Source organism: Chiloscyllium plagiosum, unplaced genomic scaffold, assembly GCF_037043375.1.
Source record: "Chiloscyllium plagiosum isolate Xiang-an unplaced genomic scaffold, Cpla_swu_hap1 HiC_scaffold_14, whole genome shotgun sequence".
NCBI classification, from domain to species: domain Eukaryota; kingdom Metazoa; phylum Chordata; class Chondrichthyes; order Orectolobiformes; family Hemiscylliidae; genus Chiloscyllium; species Chiloscyllium plagiosum.
This window is the reverse complement of record NW_028270152.1, coordinates 68,508,937-68,521,372: the sequence shown is the minus strand read 5'-3', so window position 1 is coordinate 68,521,372 and position 12,436 is coordinate 68,508,937. Positions and strand designations below refer to the sequence as shown.

Sequence of the window (12,436 nt, the reverse complement as noted above, 5' to 3'; positions counted from 1 at the left end):
TCCTTCTCCTTTGATGCTGCCTGACCTGCTGCGCTTTTCCAGCAACACATTTTTAAGCTCTGATCCCCAGTCCTCACATCCTCCTCATAGCTTAGGTTCCCACCTAGCTCTGCATCATCAGCAAAATGGGATACATTATACTTCATCTAAGCCATTAATACAGACTGCAAATAGCACTGACCCTTACCACACTCCTTTAATAACAACCTGCCAATTTGAAAATGAACTACTTATTTTTACTGTTTCCTGCCCTATAATCAATCTTCTATCCGTAATAATAGATTACCCCTAACCCAATAAGTTCTTATCTCATGGAAAAAGCTTTGTTAGCCTCATATTGAATGCCTCTGAAAATTCAAAGTTAAAAATCACACAACACCAGGTTATAGTCCAAACTGTGACAACCACCTGATGAAGGAACGGCGCTCTGAAAGCTAGTGCTTCCAAATAAACCTGTTGGACTATAACCTGGTGTTGCGTGATTTTTAACTTTGTCCACCCCTTTCCAACACCGGCATCTCCAAATCTGAAAAATTCAAGTATGCTACATTCACTGGTTTCCCTTGAACCACACGACCAGAAACATTCTATTAAAACGCCAGAAGACTTGTCAAAAGAATTTCCCTTTCAGTAGACCGGCTAGTTCTCCTTAATCAGGTATTGTTTTTTTTTAAGAATAAAAGCAGTTTTACTTTACAAAAACAAATGTGCTTATCTTTAGCTCAAAGAATGTTTCTTTCCAAAAGAATCTAGCCAGTTCTTCTTGCTTTGAAACAGTATGGATTACCAATAAATAAAGGAAAGGGTGGAAAGACGGGAATGAAGTAGCCAGCACCTGGTAATCGTTCCAGCGACATTCCAGTTATTCCTGGAAGTCGCCATCAAGGTTGATGGGGTTGTTAAGAAGGCATATGGTGTGTTCCTGGTAATCACTCCACTGATGTGCTTCAGCGTGGATGCCGGGTGAGATCTGACCTGACTGGGCTCGCGAACAGAGAATGCTCATTTGGGACAGTGCTAAAAAAAAATGCCAGCATCTGCAGAACAATTTCCTGGCACAGGCTATATCACTCCAGGCAAGACGAGACAAGGCAAAAACAAGTTTCACAAAATATCATGCAGCAAAATGCCTCATTTTGTACATCACAATAACCACAAAGCAACATAAAACGAACAAAAGCACAATTTTGCCAGCAGTGATAAGGAGGGAGAAACTGAAGGTGTTCATTATACAGCCTCCAGGCAAAATAGATTTCACGGGAAAGTCACAATCAGCAATAATTTTAGCTTCTAACATTTACATTTCTTATCCATTGTGTGATAATACTAGGGGTGAGGGATACAAGTTGCGATAAGAATTGGAAATTGGACAGCCTATTTCTTGGAGCATAGAAACTGAAGAGCTCTCACAGAAAAGTTCAAAGGGGGGCTTGAAAACATTTATCTGTCTTTTCCAGCTGTAGAATTGTTAACAATGAGTCATGAATTCACATTAGTACTAGATGCATGAAAGAAAATTCCTTTCCACACAAAAAACTATTACATTACGAAGATTTTAAAAATATTATTCTTTACAGTGTTGCTGACTGTTCAAGAATTTATTGCCTAGAGTTAATTACCTTTGAACGGAAGAGCCTGCTAGGGTCACCTTAGGGGGACAATTAGAAATCAACCACATCACAGCAGACTCACATGTAGGCCAAACCAGCTAAGGCTGGCAGATTTCCTTCCTTATAAGGACATTAGTGAAACTGATGGGTTTTTACGACAATGATCAATAGTTATTTGGATTCCATTAGATTAGCTTTTTAAAAGTCCAGATTTCAATTCAAGTTGAATTGCCATGGTGGGATTCAATCCCATACCTCCCTAACATTAGGAAGGGCCTCTGAATTAAGAGCCCAGTGACATTACCACTGTGTCAGTACCGTACTATATTAGCTGACTGGGTATTACAATTTGGAAATTCTTCCTTAAACCTTTCTACCTTTCTTTCCTTGGTTAAGATGCTGCGTAACATCGACCTCTTGATTGAGCTTTTAGTCATGCTTCTATTTTCCTTTACATGGTGAGAAAAAAACTCTTTCACATAGCGAATACTCAGGGAATGAAATACACTGCTTCCTATATGGAAATGTGGTGGAAAGCCCTTCAATTGAAGCATTCAAGAAAGCACTGGATGATTATTTGGGAAGAACTAGCATACAAGGATAAAGGGGAAAAACATGAGATTCATTTTTTACATGAGCTTTTTGAGATGCTCATCTGAAGAGCCTATGTAAGCACTACCTCCTTCTGCGCTGTAACAATTCGCTAATTCTGAATCCAATTTTCCTTTATAATATTCCCCTGAAACAGCTTGGAATGTTTTATGATGTTATAGACACTATTTTAATACAAGTTGTTGCTGCTGTTGTAGTGGGGGGGCAGGCTGAGGTGTGATGAGGGTGACATAGAGGTTGAATCACTTTAGCTCCCCTCAGCTCAAAGTTCTCACTGGAAGCTTGTGTTCTATCCAGAAAGAGACAAAGTTTAGTTTTCCTCTAAGTTCTCATGGTGAGGATATTAAAAAGCACAGAGCCTCCTGAATTATTATCACAATGCAATATTGCAACTTACATGAGGGCATCTAGTGCTCTATTGATCAAACAATGCAAAGACCTCCAATACACTCATTCATATATCTTACACATCGACATGTAAGGTATACTGTAATCTTTCAAAATTATAGAGCACTGTCAATTTTGCTTCTTTGCTTAACTCTTCCAGTAATGTTTCTGCTCCTTCATTGGAGCACTGCTCCAACTGCATGACATTACGAACAATTACTCAGCCATTTCTGCAGCAAGTTGAGAGCCTGTTTTGCACAGAAAGGAAAGAACCTCCAGTGACATTCCTGGGATGTCCAATGTGAGAAATAACTGAAGTGTGGGCTTCCATACGTTTGGACAGTAGCAAGACTTCTCATCAGCCCAGAAATGCTGCCTTTCCTTGATAATTCAGGGTCCAGGTACAGTATAATCTGGGTAAACAGAACTTAGACCTTCCACAAGAATTCAATTTTTCCAAAAAAAAAGTGTAGAGTTGCTAATTTCTCCTATGTATCACTTTACAATGACAAATATATTCAGTATGGCAAACAAAAACCTTCAATGAGGGTTTTTTTTCCAAAAAGTAGACATCCATGGGGACATATGCTCAGCCAGCTTTATCACCGATCTCTAATTGCCCAGATGGCAGTGAAGGGTCAAACAAATTGCTGTGGGTCTGGAGTCATGTGTCAGCTAGACAAGGTAAGGATGGCATATTTCCTTTCTAAAAGACATTAACAAACAGGTGAGCTTTTATGACATTCAAGAGTGGTCACCATTTGGCTCGAGTTTTATTCCAGATTTTTAATGAGCTCCGATTTCACAATCTGCTGTGATGGGATTCAAGCCTATGTCACTAGAACAGTGGTCTGAACATCTAGATTGCTAGTCTAGCAGCAGTACCATTACAGACTTTCAGTCCAACACTGTCTCAACTGAGGCAAACACAGGATTGGAAGCAAACATGTCCTTGAAAATCTGCCATAAGTGGGATTTGAAACGGGGTTACCATGGCCACAACACAACATACAAACCACTGTATAATCACAATACTACACATCTGCATTAGGAATGCTCATGGCTGGGAAGAGGGTGGGAATGGGCAGGTTAAGTGACAAGCACTAACTAGGAGGTTTGATGAATGTTTAAAAGTAAACCAAACGTCAAAGCACCTGCACTCAGAATCATGCAGCATAGAAACAGGGTTTATGCTGACCTACTGCCACTGAACTCCTCTAATCCCATATATAAGCACTTGGTCCACAGTTTGCTATGGCTTGACATTTTAAGTGCTCATCCAGATGCCAGTCTCTCCTCATAACTGAGACTTTTCAACCCAGGCAACATCCAGGTAAGTTTTCTACACTCCCTCTCCAGTGCATACAGTATTCCATCGATGGCCTAACCAAAGCTCCAGAAAGTTGCAAGAAGATTTCCCTGCTCCGAGACTCCACCCCCCCAGCTAATGAAGACAAGGATCCCAAATGCCATCCTCATCACCCCGTCTACCTGTGCTGACATCTTCAGGAATCTACAGACTCTTTATTCTGTAGTACTCTCGAGGGACCTACCCATTCACTGTGTAAATCCTTCCCATACTACACCACCCAAAATGCATCACCTCACAGTTATCAGGATTAAATACCATCTGCCATTGCTCTGCCAAATTTACAAGCTGATTAATATCAGACTGTTGCCTGTTCACTGTCAACAACACCACTAATTTTCGTGTCATCTCCAAATTTACTTATCAAACCCTCTACATTCACATCCAAGTCATTAATGTATATAACAAGCAACAAGAGTCCGAGCACTGATCCCTGTGATACATCACTGGTCACAAGCTTCTACTTACAAAAGCAAACCTCCACAATCATCCTTTGCCTCCTATTTCAGAATCAGAATCCCTACAGTATGGAAACAGGCCCTTCAGCCCAACTAGTGCATACCGACCCTCTGAAGAGTAACCCACCCAGACCCATTCCCCGCCCCTATATTTACCCCTGGCTAACACACCTAATCTATATATCCCTGTACACTATGGGGAATTTAGCATAGCCAATTCACCTAACCTGCACATCTTTGGACTGTGGGAGGAAACTGGAGCACCCGGAGGAAACCCACGCGGACATGGGGAGAATGTGCAAACTCCACACAGACAGTAGCCCGCGGCTGGATTCGAACACGGGTCCCTGGTGCTGTGAGGCAGCAGTGCTAACCACTGAGCCTCCGTGTCGCCCCTAATTTTGGAGCCAGTTTGCCACTTGTTTTAGATCCCATGGTCTCCCTTTTCTTCTTATCTTTTGGATAAGCCTTCCTGAAGCTTTAATGGCAGGGGTGTTAACATAGCCAGTTCAAACTGAATAATGATCATTTCGTTAAGATACATTATTGTACCTAATGTACAGACAATACATCAAGCTAACCCCTTCCAGAAATCCAGTTATTGTCCACTAACCTAGTTCAAGGGCTTTACCTGGCAAATGATACCACCTTTCAAAGGTTGCTTTACCTCCCTCCAATCTTCACTTTAGGGAACAACAAATTAACTAAATTGGAAAAAAAACCTCTTGTATTTGATTGTCAAAGTGACAGCCACTTTGAAGTATGTTGCACTAGTCACTCACACCCCTGCTGTGGCGATGAGTGCAAGATACAACATAGAAAATTGAACTCTGGCACTTTTGTTATTCAACAGAACAAGCAAACAAGAGACTTATAGCAATCTGAAACCTGATTACATTGCCGCCTCATGATTCATTTGAAAACATCTATTTATTACTAGAGGTACATGTTAGTATGGTGGTTTCACTTTTGTTTTGTTCCGATGCTCAGAGAGTTTTGTGATCAGCCAGGCCTCAGTAACCTGATAAAATTGGAATAGTGTTCTATTTTGATTTGCCTAAGGAATGCTTGATGCTAATGGGACCGGAAGAGTATAGATTGGATGCAGTAAAACACCCTTCACACTATTCCTTTAAAATATGTTTACACAAGATATAATCTAAAGGAACTGTGGATAGGAAACTTTAAAAATTCTCAAATCATATTGGATTGTATTTGAACACAGGTCATTTTGAACTGTACACATTTATCCATGAATATTTTACTGCTGAGGACTTTGCTCGTCACTGTAAGGTCAGGACCATTGGGTCATTTTCTATTATTGAGTCCTGCAATTCTTTACCCATTATATTCCTCGATTCAAGCAGCTGCATAAACATACGTCTTATAGTAAACCTCAGTATTGAAAGCAAAGTAGATTCTGCATAAAGTCAATCTCATTTTTAAAAAAATCAGTAGCAATTAAGCAATTTGCAGTCCTATGAGAGTTCACATTGTATTAAGAATAGCTGACCCACTTACAATCATATCCTCATGGGACGTATCCACGGTATTAATTACAGAAACCTATGAAAAAATAAAAACAGACACTTTAAGTGAAATGACCAGAACCATTTTTTTTTAAATGGGATCTTCTCTGTTGAGGAAGGCAAGGGATGTGTAGCCCACTCCCAGCACTCTTGCAATATAAGACAAACCCATACAGTTCCATTATCCAATAATTTGTGTTAAACATTCCAGGCACAACCTCAGTAGAATGCTTCCCGTTCACCAGTGAGACTTACTTACACGGCTGCGAGCCTGTGGCTTCTCTGAATAGCTGTAAACTGCTGCCATATTTTGCACTGTCCCTGCTCACAAACTGCACCCAACCCAACGCCCCAAACAATTCACTTCAATATGGAGCCTTTATGATTGATAGACAGAAGTTTGCAACATCTGTCATTATTTGGTCTTGAATTTGCCCTAATTGGTGAAGGAATAGAGTCTAACACGCTCTCTGAATTACTTTCCTGAAGCCCCTGAATCTAGAAACCACAATTAAATAAGATTTGTCAACATATTTATTCCTTCAATGCAAAGTTATTAATAATGTAGAATTATTAACAATGCTGTAATATTTTAGAATTTGATGAAGCTGCTTTTACCATTGTTTCAGTCCTCTTGACTGGGCAGGTGGGTCTTGGTTGGATACCTCTTCTGAAAGATGGTACCTCCAAATGCATGGCATTACTGTATTATTGGACCGAAGTCCCAGCCTAGATTCAATGCTCAAGTCATGAACTTGATATGAACCCCACCCCCAACCTTTCGAAATTGCCACTATTTATGGTTTCCAGAGGCAACAGAACACTGTAAAGTCTCAAGGATATGAAAGGAATTTGTTTGGTTTTGTTTTACTCCACAGGTAGTGGAGCTGGCTCCTGCTTACCACCTCTGGCTGGAGGGTGTCAATGAATAGAGTCAAAGTTGCACAATACGGCAACAGTCCCCTTGGTCCAACTCGTTCCTGCCAATCAGATATCATGAATCTGCCAGCATTTGATCCACATCCCTACAAACACTTCTTATTCATGTGCCCATCCAGAAGCCTTTTAAATGTTGCAATTGTACCAGCTGCCACCACTCCCTCTGGCAGCTCGTTCAATATATGCACCACTCTCTGCATGAAAAAGTTGCCCGAGGTCCTTTTTAAATCTTTCCCCTCTCACCTTAAACCTAAAGCCTCTAGTTTTGGACTCCCCTACCCTGGGGAAAAAGACCTTGGCTATTTATCCTATCCATGCCCCTCATGATTTTATAACCCTCTATAAGATCACCCCTCAGCCTCCAACATTCCAGGGAAAATAGCCCCCGCCTATTCAGCCTCTCCCTATAACTCAAACTCTGCAACCCTCAAACCAGCAACATCCTTGTAAATCTTTTATGCACCCTTTCAAGTTTGCCAACATCTTTCCAATAACAGGGAGACTAGTGTTAAACACAGTATTCCAAAGTGGCCTAATAGATAGCAATCAGGAGTTACGAGTGCTGCCTTTCCTGAGTCCGAAGAGCACTTTAAACAACCCTGCAAGCTCAGAATGGACCCAGAGATGGGACTTCGAGCCACCCTGGCTCATTACTGGTCTCAGGCATTGAAATGATCCAGCTTGGGCTCCTGTTGCCAGTTCTTTCCATGGTTGCATTTCCTTAGCAAGTTCATATTCAAGATCTCTCTGAAGTGGGGTGAATCACAGGCAGGAATGGGTCAATAAAGCTGGGTGAAGGCAAAGCGTGATCAGAGAACTACTGCGAATAAGATGTGTGAGCTGAGACCTGGAAAGGGAAGATGTCTTAGGGGCTAAATGAGGGGAATGAATGACTCCAACCTGAACTGTACAGACTAGGGACTGCAATTTAAAAAGATTAAGTGTAGTATCCACCAAGGCGCAGTGGGGAAAGACCACCATTTCAGGTCTTTCTGCCAAAGTGCAATGGGGGGGGGTTCCATTCATTTATCAGACCCTCTCAGTGTCTAAAAGGCATGTCAATCTTGTCCTGTATACAATAAATAACTTGGGTTTTTATTTTTGCGAATGCAGGGAATGCCAAACTCATAGAAGGAACCAGTAACAGGAGCCTCCAGCGGATCATTTCAATGCCTGGGATCAGTAACAAACTTGGTTAGAGACAAAAAAAAACTGCTGATGCTGGAGCCCAAAGTTGACAGGCAGGAGGCTGCAAGAACACAGCAATCCAGGCAGCATCAGGAGGTGGAGAAGGGTTACACCCGAAACGTTGACTTAGAGTCATAGAGATGTACAGCACGGAAACAAACCCTTCGGTCCAACCTGTCCATGCTGACCAGAGATCCCAACCCAATCTAGTCCCACCTGCCAGCACCCGGCCCATATCCCTCCAAACCCTTCCTATTCATATACCCATCCAAATGCCTCTTAAATGTTGCAATTGTACCAGCCTCCACCACCTCCTCTGGCAGCTCATTCCATACACGTACCGCCTTCTGTGTGAAAAAGCTGCCCCGTAGGTCTCTTTTATATCTTTCCCCTCTCACCCTAAACCTATGCCCTCTCGTTCTGGACTCCCCGACCCCAGAGAAAAGACTTTGCCTATTTACCCTATCCATGCCTCTCATAATTTTGCAAACCTCTATAAGGTCACCCCTCAGCCTCCGACGCTCCAGGGAAAACAGCCCCAGCCAGTTCAGTCTCTTCCTGTAGCTCAAATCCTCCAACCTGGCAACATCCTTGTAAATCTTTTCTGAACCCTTTCAAGTTTCACAACATCTTTCCAATAGGAAGGAGACCAGAATTTCACGCAATATTCCAACAGTGGCCTAACCAATGTCCTGTACAGCCGCAACATGACCTCCCAACTCCTGTACTCAATACTCTGACCAATAAAGGAAAGCAAACCAAACGCCGCCTTCATTATCCTATCTACCTGCTAACTCCACTTTCTAGGAGCTATGAACCTGCACTCCAAGGTCTCTTTGTTCAGCAACACTCCCTAGGACCTTACCATTAAGTGTATAAGTCCTGCTAAGTTAAATTCTGGATTGCAGTGTTCTTCCAGCCTTCTGACTGTCTATTTGGGATCTCCCCTCCCCTACCACACACACAGAGGCCTGAGCCCCTCCGGCCAAGCCTCAATCCACCAACACGTCGGGTCAAGGAGAACTCACCATGGCTCCGTCGGGCCGGGCAGCTCAGGACAGGACAGACGACCGCCTCACTCTCGCTCTCTCTCTCTCAATGCTGCTCCCGCAGCCGCTTCCGCTCCTCTCAGACGTGGCAGCCCGGAACCCTGTCCCGCTCCACAAAACCGACCGGCTCCCTCCAGCACCCACAAACAAAGGTTCCGCGTGGAACTGCTGCACTCACCCAGGTCACAACACCATGAGCATCAACAACAGCTTGAGTATCAAAAATACCCCGAGTATCAACGGTATTAATAGCACCCTGAATATCAACAACATCATGAGTATCAACAACAGCTTGAGTATCAAAAATACCCCGAGTATCAACAGTATTAATAGCACCCTGAACATCAACAACACCATGAGTATCAATAACACCCTGAACATCAATAGTACCATGAATATCAACAACACCCTGAGTATCAACGCACCTTGAACATCAACAACACCCTGAGTATCAATAGCATCCTGAACATCAACAGCACCATGATCATCAACAGCACCCTAACCATCAATAGTATCCAGAGTACTAATAGTACCCCGAACATCAACAACACCCTGATTACCAAAAATACACTGAACATCAATAGTACTCTGATTATTGACAACACCCTGAGTATCAATAGCACCGTGAACATCAACAACACCATGAGTATCAATAGTATCCCAAACGTCAACAGCACCCTGAGTATCAACAACATCCCGAATGTCAACAACAGCTTGAATATCAAAAATACCCTGAATATCAACAGCACCCTGATCATCAATAGCATCCAGAGGATTAATAGTACCCTGAATACCAACAGCACTCTGACCATCAACAACACCTGAGTATCAATAGCACCCTGATTCTCAACAACACCCTGAGTATCAACAGCACACTGAACATCAACAACATGATTATCAACAATACACTGAATATCAACAGACTCTGACCATCAACAACTGAGGGATCAGATGAAGACAGCGGAAACAAAGGGGCAGAGATCTCGCAAGAATGATCACTGAAATCATGTATGATCCAGCAGAGACACAAAGGGAGAGATCTACCGGGCATGATCAACAATAAACAATATTAACACAATAACAAGAAATAGGAATAGCACTGGACTGACCTCAATGATCATTCCCGACAGATCTCTCCTCTTACTGTGTCTACAGGGTTCATATGATTACTCAATAATCATTACCACTAGATCTCTTTCTCGGTCCTTGTCTGCTGAATTAATATGATCTCAGTGAACTTTCCAAGTACATTTATAATCGTAGAAGAATCAGATAATCTCTATGGTACAGAAAAATGTCATTCAGCCCATTGAATGTACACCAACTCTCAGAATAATATCCCACTCAAACATTGGACCCTAACCTATCCTCCTAACCCTATATTTACCATGGCTAATCAACCCAATCTGCACATCTCTGCACTGTGGGAGGAACTGGAGCACACAGGGACAATGTGCAAACTCATGCAGACAGTTGCCCGAGGCTGGAATTGAATCTAGCTAACTATCACTGAGCATTGTGCCACCCCACAATTTTTATAGCTGCTGGTTAATATTATTTCTCAGAGATTATCCCAGTAGCTCTTTCATTGTCTGGGGCTTTTGGTTAATATGAACTCTCAGTGCTCATTGGCAGTAGATCTCTCTGTTTATATCTGCTGGGTTAATATTATCTTTCACTTATCATTCTCTTTCTTTGTCTATGTTTACCAGATTAATGTGATCCCTCAGCGATAATTCCCAGTATATCCTCCCTCTGTGTCTTCTGGGTTAATATGATCTCTCAGTGATCATTGCCTGTAGATCTCTAGCTCTGCGTCTCTTCTCGGTTGATATGATCCATCAATGCTGAAAATGTGTTGCCTGACCTGCTGCGCTTTTCCAGCAACACATTTTCAGCTCTGATCTCCAGCATCTGCAGACCTCACTTTCTCCCATGATCCATCAATGATCATTCCTACAAGATCTCTCCCTCTGTCTATGTTTGCTGAATTAAAATGGTCTCTCAGTGACCATGACCCAGTAAATGTCTCCCTCCAAATCTGCTGGTTTAATATGATCTGTCAGTGATCATTCCCAGTAGATTTCTCCCCGTTTGTGCCTGATGTGTTAAAGTGAACCGCTCGGTGATCATTTCCAGTAGATCTGTCTCTGCTGGGTAAATATGATCTCTGTAATCATCCCACTAGATCTCAAAATTTGTCTGTGTCACTGTTGGGTTAATATGACTCCTCAGTGATTATTCCAAGTAGATCTCCCTCTGCTGGGTATACATGACCCTCAATGATCATTTCCAGTAGATCTCTCCCTTTGTCTGCTGGGTTAATACGATCCCTCAGTGATCATTCACAGTAGATTTCTCCCTCTGCCTGTCTCTGCCGGGTTAGTATGATCCCTCAATGATCATTCCCAGTAGATCTCTCCCTTTGCCTTTGTTTCTGCAGGGTATATATGATTCCTCAGTGATCATTCCCAGTAGATCTCTCCCTCTGCCTCTGCAGGGTATATATGATTCCTCAGTGATCATTCACAGTAGATTTCTCCCTCTGCCTGTGTCTCTGCCGGGTTAGTATGATCCCTCAGTAATCATTCCCAGTAGATTTCTCCCTCTGCCTGTGTGGCTACTGAGTTAATATGGTCCCTCAGTGATCATTCCCAGTAGATCTCTCCCTCCACTGGGTATGTATGATCCCGCAGTGATTATTCCCAGTATATCTCTCCCTCTGCCTAATGGGTATATATGATCGCTCAGTGGTGATCATTCCCAGTAGATCTCTCCCTCTGCTGGGTACATATGATCCCTCAGTATCATTCCCAGTAGATCTCTCCCTCTGCTGGGTATATATGATCACTCAGTGATCATTCCCAGTAGATCTCTCCCTCTGCCTGCTGGGTACATATGATCCCTCAGTATCATTCCCAGTAGATCTCTCCCTCTGCTGGGTATATATGATCACTCAGTGATCATTCCCAGGAGATCTCTCTCTTTCAGAGTGGGAGTCTCCGGTAGATGCCACTCGGCGGGTCTGCAGGGGGATGGGTTGCGGTGGAGGGAGGTGGAGCCATTGTCCCTTCTCCTGCCTCCCCCGGGCTGTAGAGATGGTCTGTGCCAGTGACCTGTGACCCCCTGTGTGGGGGGCGGGGCGGCTGCGGGCGCCATCTTTTCCCATGGACGGTGCTCGAGGGGGGCGGTCGCCGCGGCAGCATTTTGTTGTTGTTTCAGTCAGACCGGGACATTGAGGGGAAAGCTCGGTGCCTGAAGCCGCACGACCCAAACTCCCGCTCGCCATGGCCAA

At 43.1% G+C, this 12,436-nt stretch overlaps 1 protein-coding gene across 1 annotated transcript in view; it reads right to left on the bottom strand.

The window, feature by feature from the left end:
• Positions 1–9,231, bottom strand: part of sec13 (SEC13 homolog, nuclear pore and COPII coat complex component) — a 37,706-nt gene extending 28,475 nt beyond the window's left edge. The window contains exons 1-2 of the mRNA XM_043708530.2: positions 9,121–9,231; positions 5,958–6,002 (exon numbers count right to left, since the gene is read on the bottom strand). Coding sequence (XP_043564465.1) covers positions 5,958–6,002; positions 9,121–9,123 — 48 coding nt within the window. The 5' untranslated portion in view covers positions 9,124–9,231. The remainder of the gene's footprint in view (positions 1–5,957; positions 6,003–9,120) is intronic.
• Positions 9,232–12,436: the final 3,205 nt, after the last annotated feature.